Here is a 25,046-nt window from a genome sequence, read left to right on the forward strand (position 1 = left end):
AGGGAAGAGGCTGAGTATCAAGAACACAGCCACCTGGTGCCAATGCAGTCTCCAAGACTGTGCAGCTGGGTCATGAGATCCCTAAACTCCAGGAGGGTGGCTTTGGGTCAGCTTGTTTCTGGGCACTTGGCCCCCAGCATCTGGGGGTGGGGACTCTTTTGCTGACTATGAACGCTCTCTTAGCCCTGTGGGAGGGTCAAGGAATCCCCAAACAAAAAGCAAAGGGAAAGCAGCTACTTGCCAGGTGACCGGTTCCTAGGACTGTGTGGAGGTGAGGCAATCACAGTCATCTAGGGAGTCCCTTCCTGGGGTAGGTAAGGACTCAGAGTCTAAAGTTGGGACATGGCCAAAATAGCACTTCATAGTTCCCTAAATTATGCAGGTTTTAGTCTTACACAAAACACATAATCAGACATTAAAAATGTCATCAGCAGATTCACTCTCTTCTCTCACACTCACCCTGGGGCATGATGCATGAACAGAATTTCCAGGACTTTCTAAATCGCCCTTTTTTCCCTGTGCCAAGTACACACAGCTGAATTCACACATAAATGCTCATGTGATGTAACTCCACTGTTAGGGTAACAGTCACTAATCTTTGTGAGGGTGTATTGTGTGCAAAATATAATACTTGCTTTATCTATATTTATATTCTGTTTAGTTTTCTTGGTACTATTCTCATTTTATAGAAGGAAAGCTCAGAGAAGTTAAAACTCTTGCCTGAGGCTGCACAGCTAATCTGTGGTGGAACTGTGCTTGGAAACTTAAAGCTCCACAGTGTCTTTCTACAGTACAGCTGTCCAGACACATTTAAAGGATGAAAAACAACAATACCTGAAACGGTGGACTCTGCTTCACCCGATCCCTCTGGGGAAGCTGGGATGGAAGCATCTGTTGGGGAGGTGGCTGTTCCAGCTGTTTGGGTCTCTTCTCTTGAGAACAAGGGACTTGAAGACTCGATTTCTAGATGTGCCTCTGCAGGGTGCTGGGTCTGCTGGTTCCATTCAGATTCTGGGATGCTGGTGCTGATGACAATATCCATCCCTGAGGTCTGACCAGACAGGTCTCCACTGATTTCAGTCCTGTCCCCAGAAGTCACAGGAGAGGCTGAAGGCATGCCAGATGCCTCTGTGCCCACATCATAGGTGATGGTTGACTCTCTGGTCACTTCAGGAGCAGCAGACCCCTCCATGGAGCCTTCCTGAAAAGCCCAAGGGCTGCTGCTCACCCCCAGGCCCGAGGCTTTCTCGAGGTCAGCTTCATGCAAGGCAGAGGTGGTTTCCTGCAGAGTAGAGGCCCCAGACACCTCTCCACTGGCCTCTCCGCTGGCCTCTGGGGCAGCAGATGTTCCCACTTCAGCCTCAGGATAGGCAGACAATTCACTGCTGGCTTCTGGGACTGATGATGCTTCTACTCCAGAACTGGGGAACGTTGGTGTAGCCCCACTAATGTCCCCAGAGGCAGAGGCTTCCCCACTGGCCTCAAAAAGCTGGGGTGTGTATGTCACAGGGGATCTTTGGCCGAGTTCCTGGGAAACAACAGTTGGTTCAGTTACACCCTCCACGAACTCTGAAGTGATTAAAGTAACTTCTGGAAGACCTGAGGCCTCTCCACTCGTGCTTGTGGCTACAGAGGATTCTCCGCTTATTTCAGCAGTGCTTGAAAAGTCCCCACTAAAATATGGAGTGCTTGATGGCTCTCCGCTGGGTTCCACCATCCCAGATTGCAGTCCACTGAGGTCCAAAGATCCAGAATGGTCTCCAGACATGTCTGGTGCTCCAGAATGGGCACCACTGAGTTCCAAAATGCCTGAAGGTCCTTCTCCAGCTTCTTGGGCTGTTGGAGCCTGGGTTACAGATTCCACCAAAGTTCTGTCTATGAGAGAGACAGTTGGGAAACCTGATGGAAGTCCACTGCCATCATATCCTCCTGAAGACAGGTTGCTCCCAATCTCAGCTCCAGAAGTTTCTCCACTGACCTCAGTTACTCCACTTGGTAGGCCACTGAATTCTGGAGCCTGGGATGTAAACCCACTGGAATCGATTATTCCAGAAGATTGTCCACTGACATCCACTACCCCAGATGTGCCTGACAGATCTGTCTCCCCAGAAGGGAGACCACTGAGTTCCACTGACCCTAAGCCTTCTTCTTCTTTAAATGTAGTAGGGGTCACTTCAATCAAACTGGTGTCCACAAATGTAATTCCAGAAGATTCCCCACTGCCACTCATGGTGCCAGAAACCAGGTCCGGGATTCTGGGTGTTATTCCTGATGGCTGCCCACTGAGATCAGGAACCCCGGATGTTTCTCCACTCTGGTCAGTTATGCCGAATGGTGGGATGCTGCCAAAAAGAACTCCAGATGCTTCTCCACTGACATCTGGTTGTCCAGAAGATAGTCCACTAAGCTCAGTCACTCCAGATGTTTCCCCACTGATGTCAGGAAACCCAGATGGCTGTCCACTAACACCAAAGAATCCAGATGTTTCTCCACTGATGTCAGGAGACCCAGATGTTTGACCACTGAGTTCAATTCCTGAAGGGAGTCCACTTTCTCCCCCGCTAATGTCCAGTTCACTGAGGGGCAGCCCAGATATTTCTCCTGCACCACTGATGCCAATGGTTCCCCTCCCTTCCAGTTCACTTGCAGTGGAGGCTGTGACCACTTCTACCAATGTAGTATCCACTAGAGAAACAGTTGGAAATCCAGATGGAAGTCCACTAAAATCAGGCAGGCCAGAGGATGGGCCACTTCCAAGGTCCACTCCAGAATACTCACCACTAAACCCAGAGGGAAGGCCACTTTCTTCTGGAGCTTGTCCACTTCCTACAGTTCCAGAAGGCAGCTTTTCAAAGACCAAGGTTCCAGAAGCAGACCCCACCAAATCTTCTGTTCCAGAAGGTAATCCTTCTGAGGTTTCTTCAGTTCCAGAAGTTGAGGTCTCTAGACCTTCCCTTCCAGAAGGAAGTCCACTGATATCTTCTCCTACTCCAGAAGCAGAAATCTCTATACCTTCTCTTCCAGAAGGAAGTCCACCACTAAGTTCATCATCTATGCCAGAGGCAGAAATGTCTAGACCTTCTCTTCCAGTAGGAAGCCTGCTGACATCTCCTACTCCAGAGGCAGAAGTCTCTAGAACTTCTCCTCCAGAAGAAAGCCCACTGATGTCCTCTACTCCAGAGGTAGAAGTCTCTAGACCTCCTATTCCAGAAGGAAGCCCACTGATGTCCTCCACTCCAGAGGCAGAGGTCTCTAGACCTTCCTTTTCTGTAGGAATCCCACTGACGTCCTCTACTCCAGAGGTAGAAGTCTCTAGGCCTTCACTTTCAGTAGGAAGCCCACTGACCTCCTCTACTCCAGAGGCAGAAGTTTCTAGACCTTCTCTTTCAGTAGGAAGCACACTGACCTCCTCTACTCCAGAGGCAGAAGTCTCTAGAACTTCTCCTCCAGAAGGAAGCCCACTGAGGTCCTCTACTCCAGAGGCAGAAGTCTCTAGAACTTCTCCTCCAGAAGGAAGCCCACTCAGGTCCTCTACTCCAGAGGCAGAAGTCTCTAGAACTTCTCCTCCAGAAGGAAGCCCACTCAGGTCCTCTACTCCAGAGGCAGAAGTCTCTAGAACTTCTCCTCCAGAAGGAAGCCCACTCAGGTCCTCTACTCCAGAGGTAGAAGTCTCTAGGCCTTCGCTTTCAGTAGGAAGCCCACTGACCTCCTCGACTCCAGAGGCAGAAGTCTCTAGACCTTCTCCTCCTGAAGGAAGCCCACTGATATCTTCTACTCCTGAGGCAGAAGTCTCTAGACTTTCTTTTTCAGTAGGAAGCCCACTGAGGTCCTCTACTCTGGAGGTAGAAGTCTCTAGGCCTTCACTTTCAGTAGGAAGCCCACTGAGGTCCTCTACTCCAGAGGTAGAAGTCTCTAGGCCTTCGCTTTCAGTAGGAAGCCCACTGACCTCCTCGACTCCAGAGGCAGAAGTCTCTAGACCTTCTCTTCCTGAAGGAAGTCCACTGAGATCCCCTACTCCAGAGGCAGAAGTCTCTAGAACTTCCTCTCCAGAAGGAAGCCTGCTGAGGTCCCCTATTCCAGAGGCAGAGCCCTCTAAGCCCTCACCTCCAGAGGGTAGCCCACCAACCTTAGGAGTGGTAGGCCACTCAATTTTATCTTCATCTCCTGAGGACAGTCCACTTTCCACAGGCAGGCCTGAGCCCACTGTGGAGGTGATACCACTGGAATCAAGGTCTCCAGAGGGTAGTCCACTTGCACTGACCCCTGAGGGCTGCCCACTGGAGTCAATGCGTCCTGAAGCTTCTCCACTGCCTGTGAAGTCACCGCTGATGTCAGGGGCTCCAGATACTTCCCCAGAGCCTGGCAGTTCCATCCCACTTGGCCTGACATGGGCAGGTGTGTAGGTCTCCTCCGAGGCGAAAAGCTCTTCCGGGGCAGAGGGCACTGCAGTTGCAGAAGGGCCTTCTGTGCTTTCCTCTGTTGCTGCACTAGTGGGAGGCCATGTGGGAGGGATCCCTGGAGGAAAGGAGGAAACAAGGTGAGGTGTGGGCTTAGTAACTCTGAAACTGAACTCTAGTACTTTCACAGTAAAACCTTCCTCCCCAGAATTCAGAAATCCTTAAGTGTCTTGGAAAGGGGAGTAGGAAGGGAGGACAAGAGAGGGAAGGAAGCAGGGAGAAGCAGGGGCACAAGGAAGCTCCCACACTACCCTCAGGGACACAGGCCTTCACAGCCTGTGTTTTGTGAGACTGTAGAGGCTGCCATCCACACAAACCATTGGATGTGTGGGCCATCACTGAAGACGACCAAGGTCACCCTTCAAGTACTTCCACTTTATCATCTCATGTAATTTTGATCCCTGGACCAGCAGCACCAGCAGCCTCTGGGGACCTGATAGAGAAGCAAATTCCCAGACCCTAGCCCAGCCTGGCTGACAGAGGATCTGGGGTGGGCCCAGCTCATCATGTCCACAAGCCGGGACATGAGGACGACAGAATGAAGCTGGCAGAGCCGGTGTAGTGCTATTTGTAAACACACATTCCCTTTTCAATTCTGAGATCCCCATTACAGAGGATTTGAAAAACAGAAAAGAAAAAACCCTCACCATTCTAAATAATCATGGTTACATTCTTTTCTTTCAGTCTTATATTCTTTGCCATTTAAAAACAAAATAGCGGGGCTGGGGCTGGGGCTCAGCGGTAGCGCACTTGCCTAGCACGTATGAGGCATTGGGTTCAATTCTCAGCACCACATATAAATTTAAAAAAAAAAGGTCTATCAACAACTAAAAAAATAAAAATAAAAACAACATAGCTAGGTTTGAACCTTACACATACTTCTGGGGAAAGATGCATCTGATCCTCTGGGTAGGCTCACAGTCCCCTCTTTCTCAGAAGAGAACTTTGGAGGGTGTGGGTAGTGAAGTACAGTAGCATACTGGATGATTACAGGTAGGACCCAGAAAAAGTTCTATTTTGATTTACACACACACACACACACACACACACACAATATACATATCTCAGAAACCACTGGCATGACCATTTGCAGTCATAATATAACATTTCTCTTTTAAATACATTTAGGTGTCGTTTAAAAAGCAAGTCAATTGAAAGAAAAAGTCGTGGCATGAACAATAGTTCAGACAGTCCCAGATATGGCTGAAATCAGCAAGGTGGTCAGGAACTGAAGTTAAACTTGTCTACAAGGCTGCTGGAGCACTTTCCCATGGATAACTTCCCATGAATAGTGGCCAGAGTCCTGGGCCAAGCCACACCCTCCTGCCCAAGAGGACCCAGCTATTCTTTTCCTGGTGAGGGGCAAGGAAAGGGCCATAGGCAGGTGTGGCTGTTGGGTGAAGTCTTGAGGCTAGAATCCCACCTAGAGTTGAATCCTCATCTTTTGGCATGGAGGGAACGAACTTTGCATTTTCAGCCTCCAGAGAAGCACCCAGTTCTGCCAAATTGCTGAGGACCCACGAGGAGAATGAGTGGCTGAATGAACTATTGGGAAGCTCTGAAGGTCTTTTCTTCAGATGCACCAGTCCCTGTGGAGCCGACTGCACTAGGCACACGCATGGTGTAGACCACTTCAATCCGTGTTCCAGTGCTGTGAGCCACTAAATGTTAACAAGCTTCCATGAAAATAAATAAAGTCTCTGTGATCAGGTTTACTTGTGACACCCTGCATACATCACCTCTTCTCTGAGAATGACAGTGCACCTTAGCTTATCAAAGACTTGAGAGGGTTGGCAGCGAGGAAAGCTGTTAGTCTTTCAGTAAGCCAGGACTTCCCAAACCTTGGTGACCACAAAACACTTCTGACAAGGTTTTGGGACTGTTACTTTCATCCTACTAGGCCCCATCTGATTTCAGAGTTTAGGAAGTCTTGGCTGGGGAGGCCTGATCCAGAGGAGGGACATGGAAGGAGGAGAAAGTCGAGTAGAGAGGTCACAGTCAGACCTGCAGTAGTTACCCTCTCCTTTGTTCTTTCTCCCCTATTGGAAATCCTTCTAAAGGATCTAAAGATGGAAAAGGTTAGGGTAGGAGTGTCCATGCAAGAGGACAGAATGACTGAGAGTCTTCTGATGGGCCCAGTGCTGGGCATTGGGGATGTCTGCAGGAGAAATAAAGGAAAGAGTACAGTGGACATGTGTGTGGGGTGTTTTATACACAAGGCCTTGTTGTCACTCCGGGGCATGTCCTAGGAACCCAGGTCCCAGGGGGAAGTAACCGCCCCCCTTCCCCCAGGCACAACCCAGGCAGATAGGGATGTACAACTGCAGGATGTGCCCTGAGCCCACCCACACAGACCTGGCAGTGGGGATGTGCCCACTGGGGTGTAGGCTGGTTCCCATTCTGTCTGATTTTCTGGCTCAGTGGTGAAGACTGGGACAGCAGTTGTCTCCTCTCCTATGGGGACAGCAGCCACACCAGGTCCCACTTGGGTAATGATCCAGTCCTCCACGTCAGTGGGTGCTGTGGGAGTTCTGACCTCCTCTTCTCCTGGAGAGGTCACCATTGATGCACCTGAAGAGAACGTGGGTGATGAGGGTCCCCTGCTGGCCAGTGACCCATCCCTTGAGAGGAGTTAGGGGAATTTGAGGTGGATCAGCTGGCATGAGAGCCTTACTGGCCACCCAGCCTTCAGTTCTGCAAGATGGCTCCTGCCATCTCAGCTAATAAGAGCCAGGTGTACCATTTATAATCGCACATGGTGGTCTAGATCAGAGTGGAATAGATTCTACTCCCTTTTTTACAAATGAAGCTCAGAGTTATATTTCTTGCCCAGGGTCAGTGACTTAGAAGTGGCAGATAGAATCCAAGCATCTGGTATCAGACCATGCTGCTTCTACTGGGGAGAGACATTATGTCCCAAGTGTGTCAGGACCAAGAACAGGAAGGAGATGTTTAAATTTCATGCAGCCATCCTGGTATTTGGAGGAGGGAAGGAAATATTCATCAACTGTGAGGGGAATTCTTATGGTTTGGGGGAAACCAGCAGATTGGGGAAGTGTAGGAAGGAAACTCAACTTCTCTGCAGGAGAATATAAAAGGCCAAGTCCACTGAGGGTCAGGGGTCAGGGGAGAAGGGTTTACGGCTGGGAATTTACTGGAAAACCAACTGGCTTGGCTTCTGTTACCCAGAGTAGAGATAGGTCCTGGGCCAAGAGCCTCATGAGCTCCGGGGAGGGGACTGGTGTTCTTGAACCTGACCCCATGGGGGCTCTTATGGTTTGGGTATGAAATGTCCCCCTCAGGCTCATGTGTTGAAGGCGTGGCTCCCACTGCAGCAACATTCAGATCCAAGTGATTGGATCACAAGGGCTCTGACCTCATCAATGTATCACCCCACTGATCAGTTCAACACTGGACTATTGGGAGGTGTGGAAACTGTAGGAGATGGGTCTGGTTGGAGGACGGAGGCCACTGGGGGGCTCGCCTTGGAAAGGCATTGTTGTCCCTGGCCCCTTTCCTGCTTTCTGTTTTCCAGTTGCCATGAGGTGAGCCCTTCTGCCATGATGTTCTGCCTCACCACAGGCCCAGAACAATGGAGCCAGCTGACCAGGGTCTGAAACTATGAGCCAAATAAATCTTTCCTCCTTTAAGTTGGTTTTCTCGGATACTTTGTCACAGCAAAGGAAAGCTGACGAACACAGAAAATTCCAGTTGTTTTTAGGCCTCCGTTGCTTGGTCCCACTGCTGTGGCTTGTGGTGAGGCGGAAATGACATGGCAGGGAGGGTGTGGCAGAGCAAAGCTGCTTACCTCACAGCAGTCAGGAGGTAGGCAGTGGGGAAGGGCCTGGGTTCCCAAAATACTCTTCAAAGTCACATCTCCAGTGATCGACTTCCTCCAACTGGGCCCCACTTTCTAAAATTTCCACTACCTCTCAATAGGACCACCACCTAGAGACTAAGCCTTCAACACATGGTTCTCTGGGAGACATCCAAACTACAAAAGAGGTTGAAATTTGAATAGGATTTTAAATTTTGGGGTCTCTTTTTTTTTCCTCTTAATTTTATCTGGAAATAAGTATACAGCCACAGAAAGTTGCAGAGACCCTCAATTTGCATAATATGGAAAATATGACCCAAGCTCTTCTATAACCTACATCTGGTCAGTGCACCTAGACCCTATATTAACACTGTGAGAGCTTATCCGATCAGAGCCCAGCAATGTGCTTGGCCACACCCTGGCCATCAACTGTTCCTTGATACCCTTTTTAGAAATCTAATTGTTAATGATGGATATGGCAGTGTGTCCACAGCATGGGTTAATTAGAAATGTGAATTACTGGTACTTAATAAAGAATAATAAAATTATTTGATTAACCTCATCACAAAAATACTTACAAGAAGGAGAGAATTTGACAAGAGTTACAAATTAAAAATATTTATGTATATTTTTAAATGCATTGCATGCACTATCCCAACTGTTTGTATTCATATGTAATGCTCTTTGAAGCAGAAACTATTTTATCACCATTTATAGGTGAAGCCGAGAAAAGAAGAGGTTAAGTCATTTATCCACGGTCACACAGCTATTAAATAGCAGAGCCATAATTGAAAGTCAGGTTTGCTGAATTTTACAGTCAAAGTTCTTTATCTACTTTGCTTTGTCTCTGGGAAAATTTAGAAGAATGGCCTTGTCTTGGGGTCAAAGCCTAAAGTCAGCTAACTTTAGAGTTGTCCCTGTCCCAACAGGATGTTTTCTTCCTTGCTCTGATAGGAGATTGATGGAGAGGGGTCAGGAGGGCCAGCCTCGGGGAGTCACCAGGAGGCAGAATGGGATGCTGGATGAGAGGTAAGGGCTCATACCTTGGAAGCAGAACGCGTGGTGCCGGGACAGCGGGTCTGGAAGGCCCGTCTGGTTGGGATAGAGGTAGACGGTTCTCACACCTGGCTTGTCCCCTCCGCAGGCTGGCCGAGGGGTGACGATGGGATAGCGGAGGCTGCCGTCCGCCAGCCAGCCGGCATAGCACTTGTCCAGGCCTCGGCTCCAGGCGGCGTAGAGCTGGCCGGTGGAGGCCAGTGTGGCGTTTTGCGACTGGCAGAACTCCAGGGCCTCCTGGAAGGTGAACTGCTCCAGGCGCGTCGCGAAGAATACCTCCCCTGCCGGGGAAGCAGGTGGAGTGTGACCCTCCAGGCCCACGGCCGCTCCCTGCCATCCCAATCCTGCTTGTGAGGATGGACACCTGCCACCGATCACATCTCTTAGATCTCTAGGACACCGGAACTAGAGTGACCAATTGCTCTGGTTTGTGACCGAAGGGACTGGGATTTCCTGGGACTCCATGAGATTTCTATGGGAAGGCAATGTCACAGCAGAGCTGGGTGGAGCAGGTCACTCCACAGGGAAGTGGCTTCTACTCCATTCCTCCTTTCTGGCTTCTTCAGTCACACCAGGGACCCCCTGCCCTAGCTAAGGGGAGCGGCTTGCTGGATACTGATTCCTGTGGACCCACCCACCCCCGCCACACCTAGCTGCCTATGTAGTTCAGGAGGATTTACCCAGCACCTACCTGGGCAATCAACTTTTCATATATGTTTTATTCAATACTCAAAAAAAGCCTCTTGTGTGGGTAAAAAACCAACCTCATTATAAACAAGGAGTGCCCAGGGTCCTGGATCAAGTGATTACTAATTCTGAAAAATTTCCAGAACATCAGCATTTCTACAATTGGTTCCAGTTGAACAGTAATTTGGTGATGTTCATTGAGATTAAATAAAATGAAATAAAGCAAAATAAAAGTCTGCGGTTGAATAAGCTTGGCAATGCTAGTTTAGACAGGGTCAAGGAGGTTTTCCACTCTGGGACTTCTCAGAGCCTTTGTTTCATTCGTGGGCACTGGGATTCTATAAGAGGCCAATATAATACTTATCTAATATATTTAACACTTATTTATCTAATATAAATATATAATCCAATATAAATATATATATATAATATAAATATATTTATCTAATATAAATATATAACACTTATTTATCTAATATTATTATCTGTGAGCACCCAGGGGTGCTCTGCCTCTGAGCTACATCCCCAGACCCTTTTGTTTTATCTTGAGACAGGGTCTGGCTAAGTTCCCCAATAAGCTGGCCTCAAATTTGCAATCCTTCTTCTTTAGCCTCCCAAGTGGCTGGGATCATAGGCAGGGGATACTATGACCTTCGTGGCATTTATTTATAACAAGTTAATTTATGTATTCATAGAACTCATTGTGTTTTAAAGGAGTGAGTGCTCTCCTGCAGTGCTGGGGAAACCACATGCACCATCGAGGAGGGAAAGAGGGACTTGCACTGAAAGGGCTGTGCCATCTTGAACAGGATTCTTTCCACCTGGAAGGCTGAGTGGGAATGGAGTGAGTGGGTGGCAATTCCCCCTCCTCTTTGTGTCTGTCTCTCAGTCCCCTGCCCATCTAGAGCCCCGAATGTGAGAATGTAGCCTGTACCCTCGAGCTTGTCCACGTAGCAGTAGACATCATAGGTTTCTGATGATGGGCGCACACCGTAGCTCCTGACCCCAGGGCTGCTGTCCTTGTCGCCCACACATGGGGTCCGTGGGCTCACAATGGGGTATCTGCAAATGAAGGGAGGATGAGAGCCTGTTTTGGGAGTTGGGGTTCAGGGTCACTCTGATGTAGGCAGGACGTGTCTTGGGGTGTCTCATGGGCTGAAACCAGGAGCCACCTCTCATGTAGCAAGTTTGCTGAGCAGCTGGGGGAAGGGTACGGGAATCTCTGACTTCAGAAGAGAAGCTGCTACATGGAAGGACACTGGGTCAAACTGGAGGGAACTGGGGAGGGGGGTGCTTGAGAAGGGGGTCCTCAAGAACAGGGGCTCTCTCTGTCTCTTGGGGTGAATGTCCCCTGCCTGGAAATTCAGGCCGAAATCCCACTTGATGGGATTGTGGATGTGGTGGTGGCTGCAGTGTCTTTCTGCCTCTCCCACAGGTGTGGGCACCACCAGAGTGTCTGTTCTGTTTATGTTCCTGATTCCATGAATAGGAACTTATCATCCTTCCAGAATATGCCTAGGGGAGAAAATATGCCTGGGGAGTGGCTTTGGAATCACTAAGTAATTAGCATTGAAGGTTCTGGAGGGTGCCCACTGTGCTGAGTGTCCTGCAGGATGTGGCTCCTTAGGCCAGACCTCTTGAGGCTGCTAGGCTGGGAGAGGGGTGGTCCCGTCCCGGTTGGCTCCGCCCTGCCCATCCCCGCCCCGCCCTCGCCCCGCCTCGCCCTGCACCTGACGGTCTGGTCCTGCAGCCAGCCAGCATCACATTGCTCGTAGCCCGCCTCATAGGCGGCCTGGAGCTGCTCGGGCGAAGCCATGACGGCCCCTGTGCGCAGGCAGGCCTGCTGCGCCTCCTCAAAGGTCAGCGAGTATCGGGTGGATCCTGGGCGGTAGTGGAACACGACTCCTGGGTGGTGAAGAAGGAGAGGAGAGAGCAGTCAGGGTCAGTTGCCCTAGGCCCATTCCAAGCCCAGCTCCTCCATTCTGATATGTTGGATTGGCACTGTGGATGTGATGGCGGATGGCAGGGTCCATTTGCCAGTCCCCTGGGTAGGGACACCACCAGAAGGGCCTTCCTTTATGGACTTGAGTTTGGGGAACAGCTGGGCTCTCTGCTTTGTGACATCGCAATTCCTCAAACATTCACTAAGCCTGTGGAGCACCATCAGTCTGGCACAGGACTGGAAGCATGTTCTAGAAAGGGCCAGGTAGTCAATATTTCAGGCATTGTGGGCCATATGGTTTCTGTTACTCAGTTCAGCTGTGATTGTCCTAGTTAGCCATCAACAGCACATTGACAAATGGCTATGGCTTAGTTCCAATCAAACTTCACTTGTGAATGTTGAAATTTGAATTTGATATAATTTTCAATCATCACAAAATATTCTTCTTCTTTTGACTTCCTCCACCTCAACTATTTAGGGAGTAAAAGTTATTCTTAGTTCATGGGGCTTATAAGAGCAGCAGGATTTTGGCCCATTGACCAGTTTTCGGATCATTGTCATGGCAGGGAGGACAAGACCAGGAGGGGCCTCAGGGTCACCCAGTGCAGGATTTCTAAGGGGGCCTCTGCTGTGGAGGTGCCTGATGGGCAGGGAGGGGCCCCAGTACTCCTCTCCACTTTTCTTAGGGCCATGTGGCACTTTAATCTATTTGACATATAACCTTGTTTTACACATATGACTTCCTTTGAAGCAAGTGATTTGTGGCAAAGAGTGGACATGACTGGTCTGCTCTAACCTCTTTGTTTGAGACCAAGAGAGAAAAACTTGAGAGGAGAGAGGCTGTCCCAGGTTCCAGGTTAAGTTGAAAGGGTATTGGGGTGGGTCCCCAGGCCAAGTTCCTTCTGCTTGCCCTTGAGCCTCCCCCGGAACAGGTGGGTACTTACCCCCTGGCAAACGGGGCTGCCCAGGGACCTCGGCTTCACCAGGGGCAACAGTCACCTGCACCACCAAGTCCTCGCTGGTGAAGGCTGTGACAGAGCCCAGCCCAGATGTGGACTCCTCAGGAAAGCCCCAGGGCCTGGTGGCCTCTCCAGTCCCATTCTCAGTCTCGGGGAAGGCGGTAGCTCCCACATCAGGGACAAATGTGAAGGGCTCCTCAGGCTCCAGGACAGTGGGGGATACGTCCAGGATGGGCTTTACAGTGAGGATCACGTTGCCTCGGGCTTCCCCCTCCGTGATGTTTTGGGGCAGGGGCAGCTCCACATCGGGCCAGGTCACTGTCCGGACGGTGATGTCTTCCTCACCACCTACCCCGAAGAAATTTTCTGGGATGTCCACAAAGTCTTCACCTGGGGTGGGGACAAAGATGAGCTTTAACTGCTCAGCCTGGCTTGAGAGGGATGAGAGATGAGCTTCACTCTGCCTCCTTCCCTCCTGGGAAGGAGAGTACCTGCAGGGTGCCAGGCACCTTGTGTAGCACATGGCAGGGGCATCCTCAGCTCTCTGACTACAGTCATCCCTTGGTATCCATGGGAATTTCTTTCAGAACTTACCATATATACCGAAACCTGCAGATGCTCAAGTCCTTTATATAAAATGCATACTGTTTGTATATAACCTATGCACATCCTCTGTACACTTTAAATCTAGCTTATTTATAATCCTTAATACAGTGTAAATGCTATGTAAATGATGGTTATACTGTATTATTTAGGGAATAAAGACAAGAAAAATGTCAGCACATGTTCAGAACAGATGCAATATACCTGTCCCATTTTTTTCAATCTGAGGTTTTTTTCAATGTGCGGATACCCATGGATACTTGCAAGATAATGACCTGCCAGCTTACTTTTCATAAAATCAGCTCCCACCAGGACATCCCTTCCTATTCATCAGCAGTTGCCATTTTGCCCATCTGTGACTACCCACTGAGTGTCCACCGGGACATTTTATGTCAGTTGTGAAGGAAAAATGTAAAAATCTTGCAGAAGGTGAGATCAGGAAATTGATGAAGGTGGTGCCAGGGAACTGCCTGCCTTGGCACAGACAAATAAGGCGTTTTCAGAAAGAAGCCAGTTAGTTAATAAAGAGAAAATTCACAATACTTCCAGAGAGTGGATAGATTATCAAAAAGATAAGAAAAGCTTTGGGGGGGATATGAATTATTTTTGCAAAACTACCCTCTTTGTGTTAGATCAGGCTATGGAAGTGAAATATGAACTGAGTTGTCATTTAATTCTGTTGTAAAACTGATGCAGCTCCTCATCCATATTATTCATTTTTTTTCTCCAAGAATTAGCAATTAATTATAATTACAACCTAACGTGTGTTCAATAAAATAAAAACTTATTTTAATCTATTTTTTAAAAATGACATCCTCTTCTCCAATGTTTTCCTACTCTTTCAGTAACACTTGGTTTTTCCTTTTAAGTGCAATTTTAAAGGGCAGATAACAGCGCCCTCCTGTGGGATCATGGCCTCATAACAGGCCCCCATCATCTTTGACGCGGTACCACCATGTCCCCATTAGATAATGAGATTGAGGCTCAGAGGGAGGGTCAGGGCCTTGTCTTTCCCAGAGTTGTGCAGCAGTAGTTGGTAGAGCTGTGATTCAAACCCGAGAAAACGCAGAGTCTAACGCACATGTTTTTACCCCTGTTCTGTGAAGATCTGATGAGAAAGGACTGGAGACACTGCAGCCTCCAGTGTCTCCACCTTCAAAACCAATGAAAAGGGGCGTAAGGGTGGCAAAAGCTTGGAGTTAAGTACCCAGGGGCCTTTTCAAGGGGTAAAACCCAGCCCTCACTTTCCAAGATCTTTTCTTTGGCGCAAGTCCCCTTCCCGCTCCCAATCCCAGCCCCACCTGTATAGCAGATGGCGTCGTAGCGGGATGAGGGGTCGGGGTAGCCCGTCTGATTGGCGTGTAGGTAGACGGTCCTCACGCCCAGGAGGTTGCCCCCGCAGTTGGGCCGGGCCTTGGAGATGGGGTAGCGCACGCTGCGATCTGCCAGCCAGCCGGCGCTGCACATGTCCATGCCACCCTGCCAGGCCAGGTAAAGCTGGCCGGTGGTGGCTAGCCGGGCGCCCAGCCTCTTGCACTCGTTGGCTGCCTCCTGGAAGGTGAACTTCTCTGGAGCGGTTGCATAAAAGACCTCGCCTGTGAAGGACACAGCAAGCTGAGTAAAGATCTTCCTCCTGCCTCCCCTGTCCCATGTCCTCTGAGAGAGATTCGGGTCTTTCCTGCAGATTAGTCCTCTGACTCAGTTTGGTCTCTAACTTCCCCAAATCCTGGATCCACACCCACACGTCCGTATCTCAGATTTTGCCCTTCATTTCCCATATTTTTCTGGGCTTTTGGGCAGGATGATGTCAATTTCTTAAACAAGGAGCTGTAGAAAGAAGTCCACCAAAACACAAGGGGTGGATCCAAGGGTGGGGTAATGGGAAATCCAGGAGGAAAATCTTTCCTGGTCAGAAACATCTTTGCCCCACCATTTGCTGTACAACTTTTAAACACTAGGGGAGCTGTCCTATGAGCTCAGGGATTACCCACTCAGCAAATCCTTAAAAAAAAAAAAATCTAATTCTGATGGGAAAAACAGGCACCAGACTTTGACTTCTTAGAATAGTGCTTCCCAAACTGGGGTCTCTAGGTTGTGAAGAGGCCATCATGGCACAATTTGGGGCCTGCAAGCTTAAAAAATATTTACCCAAACTTATCAAGGGTATATTGGAGATTTAGGGTAGGGCTGTGGACACCCACTCACCAGGACCATTCTGAGTGCTTTTTCACAGTGACAGTTCTGATTGGCAGTTCTATTTATCTTTGGTTAGACAAAGGTGAGAGTACAAGTACACATTACCTAATAGATGGGTTTAACTATTGGGGTGAGATGGAGGAAGGGGCCATGTCTGCTCTTCTCTCCAGCCTGAAGGAGCGGCGAGCTTGGGGCTGTGGTATGTATGTAAGTGCCTGTGCAGAGGTGACAGAGTCTGGAATGTCCAGAGGGTAAATGGGTGCAGATGGGGGAAGGAGTGTCATCCACATGCTGGTGTGACCCTTGTGACCAAAATTAATGCCCTTTACAAAACAAAGAATCCAAGTTCCTCCCTACAATTAACCCAACAGGAAAGTTTGGAATAGGGTCAGAGACCGGCAATAGGGAAGCAGAAAGAAGGTGGCTGAGGGACCAGCTCTCCTGAAAACTAGGTGTCCATTGGGCTTACCCTGGATTGGACAGGAGGCTCTCTTATGAGGGTGATAAGGCTGAGCTATTTTTTTTTTTTATGACCACCAGCAGTACACCTCCTTCTTCTTGGCAACTGAATCAGGGCCACATGCTAATTAGGCAATGTACTACTGAGTTACATCCCAGCCCTGGGTTGGGCTTTGAAGATACAGCAGTCCTTAGGATGGGGATGGGCTGACCAGAGCAACTGGGTCCTGGCTAGGAGGCAGAGTCCCAGGTGAGTATTCCTGTAGCAAGGGTTTTGGTGCCCAGTGGTGACTCTGGACAGTTTATAGAAGCTTAGGGCTACTGAGACCTTCTCTAAAGTGGACATGGAGGGGTCCAGACCAGTAGGCCCTTCCTACTCTTCCTTCATGGCAGAGAAGGATTGAGTCAGGCCCTGAGTTAGTGCCCTGGCCCATAGCAGGTCTGTGTGGCCCTTGGGGGGGGGTGAGTGTCGGTCAGTTTGGTGACAGGGATGGCGAGCTTCCTCCTGGTGGGGGGATACACTCACCCTCCATCTCCTCGGCGAAACAGTACACATCGTAGGTCTCATTGGTGTCTCGGATGCCATAGGTTCTTACACCTGGAAACTCATCCTTGTCTCCATAGCAGCCTTCCCGGGGGGTGTGAATGGGGTACCTGCCAGGAATCCAAAGTGAGGAGTGTCACTTGGGACAGTGGGAAGCCCAAGGCCTGGGCTCTTGTAGCTTCCTTCCTTATAGGATGAAACAGCAACGTAATATTACATTTGACTGTGTCTACTCTGAATATGTGAACTGTTTTTTACTGTTATTAGTGATCAAGGGCAGTCCCCTTTATTGAATATTTATTGATGCAAACATATACTCTTTGGTGCTCACAAACTTTCTGTAAAAGGTCAGAGAGTAAATATCTTATGTTTTGCAGGCCTTAGGGTCTCTGTGATGCTTACTTAACTACCTTAGTAGCACAAACAGACGTAATCAATAAGGAACCCAATGAGCGTGGCTGGGTCCCAATAAAAAGTTTATTTACAGAAGAAAGGGGTGAGTTAGATTTGGCTGGTGGGCCATAGTTGGTTCCTGCTCTATATCATTTGAGTCTCACATCAACCTAATGAGGCAAGTGCTATTCAGAGACCCAGAGACACTGAGACCCAGAGATCTTAAACAATTTGTTCAAGGTCACATTGATCTCAGGTGCCAGTGCTAGAATTTGAGTCTAATTTTGAATTTGAGTGTAGCAAGGTATGGGCTTTTCTCTATGCTAGACTGTAGTCTCTGTTTGTATGTTTATTTATTTTGATTATTAGTAGTTTTTGTATCCCAAGGTCTCTTTGCCCACCCAAGATTGCAAAACTGCTTCCCATGGCTTCCTTCCTGATGCTTTGTGTTTCTGGCTTTAGGAACTGAAGCTATGATCCACTGGAGTGGAATAGAACTTCTTGTCTCCACAGGCCTCTGGCTGCACTGAAATCCCCCGAGGGCAGGGAGCTATCTGCATGCACTGCCATCCACTGCCCCAGGCTGCATTCCAAAGATGTAAAGAAGCTTCATTTATGCATGTCTAGCCTTATTAAAAACAAAAAGGATATAAGGTGGCTTATAAAAATATATAAAACACCAAAGTTAAAATAAAAAACCAAAACGTGCAGAAACCTTGGTTAAAGGGAAACCGGGCAGGGATAATGACAACCCAGGGCAAGCCAGCCACCACTCCACTAGGATAGAATGGCAAGGATTTGGGAGGGGACATTGTGTTGGGAAAACATAACGGCAGCCGGCAGCCGCATCCCAGAGAAAAACCCCAGCATGGCGTCTAACGACCCTCCTTCTCTTCTTTGTTTCTTTCACTGGCGCGAAACGTTCCCTCTGGCGCCAATGTTCAAACCCTGCTGGTGGGAAGCCTTAGCCCCAATTAGAATTAACTTCTTGGGCTCCGGAACTGACATATGGAAGAGCTTGCCAATAAACGGGCGACCTGTTATCTACCTCAGCCCTGCAACCTCTCCTTAGACCTATATAAACACACAGCCTTTTGTAATAAAGTGGGAAAACTCTGTGTCGTGTGGTGCAGCGTTTTTCTAGTCTTACACATTGGGTGCTCATGTCAGCCAAGGTGGGACCGTGGCCCCTAACCAAGGCTGGCTACAGTGTCACGTTGGCATGAGCTCAGTGTCTACCAGGCACCTGCCTCGCTGTGCTATGTCCTCTGACCCCTAGCCCCCAGCCCAGACGCCAGCTCTGTTGGGGGCTGTGAGCTCACCTCACAGTCTGGTCGGCCAGCCAGCCTGCGTCACACTGGTGGAATCCGTCCTCATAGGCAGCCTGCAGCTGCTCGGGTGTGGCGATGATGGCGCTGTTCTGCAGGCAGGCCCTCTGCGCCCTGTCAAAGTCCAGGGTGTAGCGCGTGGAGATGGCTCTGTAGTGGAACACGATGCCTGCCACAGACGAGGCGGGAGAGCTGTCAGGAGCAGCCTCTGATCACTGAGGCCTTCCCAGGATTATGGAAACAATCAAAGGGACCTTAGGAACTATCCAGTCCAGGTCGAGGCACGGATCCCCTCTCCACAATTTTGTGTGGTCCTGATCTTGCTGGAACACTCACAGTAACAGGGAATCGCTACCTCATACGGTACCCCACTTTTTTTTTTTTTTTGCATGGAGGAGTGAACCTACTTTGCTACTGAACTTCATCCCCAGCCCCACACCCCTTTTTTTTAAAAAAAAAATTGAGACAGGGTCTAAGTTGCTAAGGATGGCCTTGAACTTGCGATCCTCTGGAGTGGCTGGGGTTACAGGCTTGTGTCACTGTGCCTGGCATTCCCTTTTGAATACTTATGATGATTCTGATAATCAGAATGTTCTTTGAACTAAACTAAAACCTGCCTCCATATAATTTTTTTCTTGTCACCCCAGGATCCTATATTATTTTGGGGAAAGAGACACTCAGGGCCCCCTACATCTTCACCCTGGGAGGTATCCTAGTGGGAGCCCTGTGAGAGAAAGGGGGCCAAGACTCTTCAGTCCTTTTTTTTGCTTCTGGAACCGAGAATGAAGGAGTAGGAGGAGGAGAAGGGAAAAGATACTTGGGTGAAGTGTCAGGAGACTGCTCTGACTCATTTCCAGGGTAATTAAGGCAAGTCAGTTAGCCTCAGTTTGCTTACCTGCAAAAAGGGCAGTCAACAAGGCTTACTGGATCATAGGGATCATAGGATGCTATAAAGCACAAGGGTCATTTACTTGTGACTGTGGCCAGGAAGTACTTAATCCACCCTGCCCCAAAGTCCACAGAGAATGGTTTCACTAGATCCATGTTATAGAGGAAGAAACTGAGGTGTTTTTGTGACCTGTCTAAGGCAAACAGGTGTGTGGAGGAGCTGGATTTGAAAGCAGCCTGCCTGACTCCACACTGGTGAGGTCACCACTGTGGTCCTTTCTGCAGGTGAAGTGACATCCCCGTGAGGGTCCTCACCTTTCACCACAACCTCCAGGGTAGCCTCGCTGTCCTCGATGCCATGCATCACCTCGCAACGATAGATCCCAGAGTCATTGGAGCGCAGGTTCTGGATCTCCAAGGTGGCGTCGCTGGGGATGGCCGGGTAATTGGGCAGCGAGATCTTGTCTTGATAGGCACTGTTGACCCGCACGTGCCCTTCGGTGGCCACCAGCAGTACCACCTCCTTCTCCTTGGAAACACGGCTCCACTTGATTCTCGGAGCGAGGGGGGCAGTGGAGGGGGCGGTGGTCACAGGATGCATGGGGTCAATGAAATAGCAGGGGATGGTGAGGGAGGTCCCCAGGAGGACCCTCACTGGGGACGGTTGGGGGATGCTCACACTCAGGGAGTTGTCATGCTCTGTGTGGGAGAGGCAGGGAGATAGAAGACAGACCTGTTACCTTCTGGGAATGCACTCTTCTGAGACCACAATTCAGTCAGTGTGTTTGAGTCTATGATGGGATGACCTGTCATATGGAAACTCCCAGAACGCTTTGCAATACTCTTTCTAGAGCAATGTTTCTCAAGACCCCTGGTTTCTGCACCTCAGGACAAAATCTGTAGAGCCAGAAAAGGGTTCCAGAGGACAGCAGGGACATGGCCCAGCCAGAAATCACCTCCTTATTTCTCAAGCTGAGGTACTCCTGGGTCACCAAACCACAGGATAAAACAGAACCCATCTTCTTGGAGTGACTGTTTGACTCAAAGATTTTGGAAAAATTTGTATTGCTGTATAAAAAGTTATTATGGGGTGTAAAAGAATTCTACAGAGCTTTTATAGCTAAGATACGAAACTTCAATGCTATGTCCCATTTTGGGAGGTCCACTTTGGACTCTACTTGACCTCAAAGGGGAACAAATTGCTTCTGCTCTTCAGGTGTTGGGCTGAGTGGAGAAGCATAAGAGATCAGACAATTTAGTATGCAAAGAGTCAGATGGAGGGTTTGGGGATGGGATAGAACTAGACTCCACAAAAATCAGGGAGATTATTGGTAGGAAAGTTACAGTGTGTTTACCAAATCCTGCTCGAAGGAAAAGATCTGGTCAGGAATGGGAGAGACATAGCTTTTCAAAAAATAACACTTTTCATGGTGAGTCCTAAATTTATGGAGCCCTTTCAGTAGAGCCTACAGGTTAAAATAAAAAAATGTTTCAGATATTTGTGGGTGGTAGATACATAGCAGGGCAAGAACAGGGGAGCCAGGAATGTTTGGAGTCTGGCTCCGGCTTTTTGAAGTCTGCACAGTCACCACCAGCCCCTTCCACAAACACCTCCATCTTAACGCCTGGCTCGGGCACCAGCTTGGTTTTCACAGTGGTGGTCCTCAGGGGACAGCTGAAGGCCACTGCAGAGTCCAGCTCCACAGTTGTTACAGTTCTTAACCAATGCTAGTGGGCCACTTTGCCAGTGTGGACATACCAACCCCAGGTGGTGGCCAGGAGCTAGGTATTTGTGGGTCCCAAAGCAACAGTAAAAATGGAGGCTCATATGCCATACGTCTCCATATGCAGACTAACAGATTACTAAATAAAATACGTTGTGTCTTCCTATTTGACCATGGTAACTTTAAAATGACCTAAGCTTCCATATTCAAATTCCTTAAGAGTTTTGCGTTAGATGTAGTGGCTGGGTGATGGAAGAGGAGCTGGGTGCCCTTTTATTTGGCCCATGGACTCTGCACTGTGGGGGATCTCATGCACAGGCTGAGTTTATCTGTCAGCACCCCAAGCAAACAGTCACTTCTTGACTCTTCCATTGGGTCCAGGGGGTACTCGTGCTCAGGTTGTGTCTCCCCAAAGGAGGATGCACACATACAGGCCCTGGGAGTGGCTTGTGCCTCTTGGGCAGAGAGTTGTGAGCATCCTTTCTCTCCAGAGTCTGGTGACTCTCACTGGCTCTACACACCCCCTTCCTCAAGAAGAGGGCTCTACAGTGTGTGGTCCAAGGGCAGGGCCTCTTATCTGGGTCTAAGGGAGAGTCATTCTACTTTGGGGTCAAGCTCATTCCAGGGTTAGTGAGGTTGTTTTGTTCACTTGGTAAAAGACCTTGATTATTAGAAAGATTCTCAAGCACCTGTTGCACCCCTGAGATCGAGCTGGGGGGCTTTGCCAAGAAAGGCAAAGACCTTTCCCATTCCCTGGGGACTCCTCTCTGCTTCTCAAGCATTTCCTCCTGAAAGAGCTCCTGAGGCTCCTCCCCTGGCAGCTTTCCCCTTCTCTTGCCCCAAGTTCAGTGTGTAGTTCTAGGTGAGATTCGGAGAGAAGAATGCTGGGAAAGAGGCCCTGCTGGGAGCTCTCCCCAGCTGCTGTCCTTGCTAGAAGGCAGCCAGGAGCTGGGTGATCCGAGAAGCTCCTGGTTGTCTGTACACACACACAGGGGTGCTCTCCTGCTGTGATTAGACTGTGTAGGTAGGGAAGGGAAGGACCAGGAAAAGGCCAGGAAAGGGGGAATTGTGTCCCTGGGACTAGCAGCACCAGGTTCAATAACCAGTGCTCAGAACTCAGTACTCAGCACCTATGAGGAAATGAGACAAGTGTGGGAATGTCCTCACCTGAAACCTCTTCTGAGACGGCTGCAGTGATGACCCTCAGAGTCACAAAAAGCAAGAGAAAAGTGGTCATAGTTCACCTGGAAGAGGGAAGGCAGAGGCATTATTTGGACAGTTAATGCATATGAGGTGGAGGAGAGGCTGGAGGCTGGAGGTGGTGTGTGAGGCCTTCTGCAAGAACCTTTTCTTCATAAAACCTTTACAGATTTCTGTTTAGTTAGAGGCATTGGACTGACAAGGCTAACCTCCCATGTTCTAGTCAGCAAAGACTCATTCCAGTGAATTCCTTTGGTGGTTAATGTTATGCATCAACTTGACAGGGCCACAGGGTGCCTGGGCATTTTGCCAAACATTGTTCAGGATATGGCTGGTCTGTGAGGGTGTTTCTGGGTGAGAGGAGCATTTTAATCTATAAAATGAGTAAAGTAATAGCCTTCCCCAGAGGGATGGGCCTCACCCAATCAGTGAAGGCTTGAATACAGCCCGAAGACTGACCCTCTCCTGAATAAGAGGGAATTCTTCTTTCCTGTGACCTGTGAGCTTAGACACTGTTGTTTTTTTTTTCCTTCCCTAGAGACTTGAACTGAAACATTGGCTCTTCCCAGGTCTTGAGCCAAAAGGCTTCCAAACTTAAAATACCTTATTGGTTCTCCTGTTTCCACCTTACCAAATCCCTGTAGATCTTGGGGCCTGCCAGCCTCCATAATCATGCAGCTAGTTCCTAATAATTCATCCCCTCTCTCTCTCTCTCTCCACACATCCACAAAGAATCCTCTGCCATATAATAACATTTCAGTTAGTAATGAACCATATATACAATGACGGTCCCATAAAATTACAATGGAGATGAAAAATTCATAGTGCCTAGTGACATTGTAGTGAAAAGTCATAGCACAGCATGTCACTCACCTGTTGGTGACGATGCTAGTGTCAACAAATCTATCATGCTGCCAGTTGTATAAAAGTATGGCAATACCGCTATGCGTGGTAGATAATACTTAAAAAGGCTAATAAATGACTATTACTGGTTTTTATTTCCTGGATAATACTTTCAATTATAATTTATTTTAGCATGTATTTCTACATATGAAAATATGTTTACTGCAAAACAATATGCTGTGGTACATCAGCACAGCCTCATACATCTGGTTTTCACTGTGTCCCTTCATTGCATCAAGAGGCCAAGTGGAGTATTGACCATGTGGGTTTGTGTAAGTTCACTGTATGATGTTTGCACAATGACAAAGTCGCCCAACAAGAGAGTTCTTGTTAAGAGACACCTCTCCCTCTCCCACTCTGGTTTATTTCTCTGGAGAACTCTAATGCAATCCCCTAGGCCCAGAGAAGTAACAAGTCACCCAATGTCCCTAATAGAAACGTAGCCTGTCACCAACTTCAAATACAGGGATCCATCCAGGCGTGGTGGTGCATGCCTGTAATCCCAGCAATTTGGGGGACTGAGGCAAGAGGATTGCAAGTTCAAGGCCAGCCTCAGCAACTTAATAAGACCCTGTCTCAAAAAATAAAAAGAACTGGGGATGTGGCTTTGTGGTATGGTACCCCTGAGTTCAACCCCCCAGTACAAAACAACAATAAAAATCCAGGCATCCTACATGTTTTAGAATAGACTGTGCTCCAAGGTTTCAGGCAAGACTTGGCTGGTTCATATCAGGGCAAGAGAGATTTTGAGTGGGCTGTGGGAAGAACAGATTCATAATTTAGGAAAGAAATGGGAATCTAGGATTCCTGAAGCCCTCCTGCTGGCCCAAACACAACTTCATTTGAATTAGAAAGACAAGCCTTCCTCATGACATGTGCTGGACAACTGACATGACATGTATACAGATCAGTGACAGCTGTCATGTCAAGGGCATCCCCTGCACAATTGGGACTGGGATTCTAGTCTACCAGCACAGGTAGACCCTGAGAAGACCCAACTAAATTTACAAGCCACTAGCCAGGGCAGAGTCTCTCAAAGTGGTTGCACATGGGAATCATTATGCACACCTGTGACCGGCCCTCCATGACCTGTGCCTGAGGATGGTCACCAGGTTGTCCTGTCGGATGGACTGGCGCTGGCATCTACCTTGCCCTCTGCTCCTGGCCATGAGCATTTTCTTTTAAGAGCATTTGCACCATAGGGAAAGGAAACCTTGGAGTGGGTGGGGGACTTGCAACTCAGGTAAAGAAGGGAGTTTGCAGAGGCGGAGAGCCATGCTAAGCTGAGGTGCGCCCAACCTCGGCTTTGTTGGCCCAGTAGATGTCGCTTTTGATTCGGTCCCCATAGGCTGGGGCAAGATGGATTTGGAGATGAGGGCAGCATCCTGTGGGGCACTGGGGGGTTGCAGTTGTGCTGCCTAGGAACACCTGCAGGAGGGACCGTGAGGACCCAGGACTCTGGGTGACCCTTTCCTGCCTTTTTGGTGTGTGACATCCTTCTACCATTTGTCCTCCACTCATGCTACATATGCTGGTCTCCTGATAAATGAGAGCTCTCTGTGTAGGTGCTGCTGGGGGCATAGAGATGCACACGTGAGGCACATGGCCTTCAAAAAGGAAGTCTGGAAAATTCCCAAACTCTGAGAAGTAGCCCCTTGTTTCTTCTTAAGGATTTTTCTACTTACATGCTGCCTTTAAAAACTCTGCCTTTAAAAGCTCCAGGCCTGGCCCTGAAGGGGCTGCTGGGTTATGGGGCTCTCTTCAAGCCTGGTGTGACCAGCCTTCACTAGGAAACGGTTGTTTGGAGAGCTGAGGAGGGTCAGAGAGCAAGGTGTCCTCTCCAGGCTGGGGAGGGGGTCTAGACTCTGGGCTCCCCTCTTCTCAGAGCCT

At 48.9% G+C, this 25,046-nt stretch overlaps 1 protein-coding gene across 3 annotated transcripts in view; it reads right to left on the reverse strand.

Moving 5' to 3' along the window:
* Window positions 1-22,290, reverse strand: part of Acan (aggrecan) — a 35,816-nt gene extending 13,526 nt beyond the window's left edge. For all 3 annotated transcript variants that reach the window (XM_071607354.1, XM_027921774.2, XM_071607353.1), the window contains exons 1-11: window positions 22,221-22,290; window positions 19,645-20,028; window positions 18,436-18,610; window positions 16,703-16,830; window positions 14,823-15,116; window positions 12,904-13,308; window positions 11,748-11,922; window positions 10,952-11,079; window positions 9,318-9,611; window positions 6,813-7,028; window positions 835-4,515 (exon numbers count right to left, since the gene is read on the reverse strand). In XM_071607354.1, coding sequence (XP_071463455.1) covers window positions 835-4,515; window positions 6,813-7,028; window positions 9,318-9,611; window positions 10,952-11,079; window positions 11,748-11,922; window positions 12,904-13,308; window positions 14,823-15,116; window positions 16,703-16,830; window positions 18,436-18,610; window positions 19,645-20,028; window positions 22,221-22,290 — 5,950 coding nt within the window. The remainder of the gene's footprint in view (window positions 1-834; window positions 4,516-6,812; window positions 7,029-9,317; window positions 9,612-10,951; window positions 11,080-11,747; window positions 11,923-12,903; window positions 13,309-14,822; window positions 15,117-16,702; window positions 16,831-18,435; window positions 18,611-19,644; window positions 20,029-22,220) is intronic.
* Window positions 22,291-25,046: the final 2,756 nt, after the last annotated feature.

This window comes from Marmota flaviventris, chromosome 2 (assembly GCF_047511675.1).
Source record: "Marmota flaviventris isolate mMarFla1 chromosome 2, mMarFla1.hap1, whole genome shotgun sequence".
Lineage (NCBI taxonomy): Eukaryota > Metazoa > Chordata > Mammalia > Rodentia > Sciuridae > Marmota > Marmota flaviventris.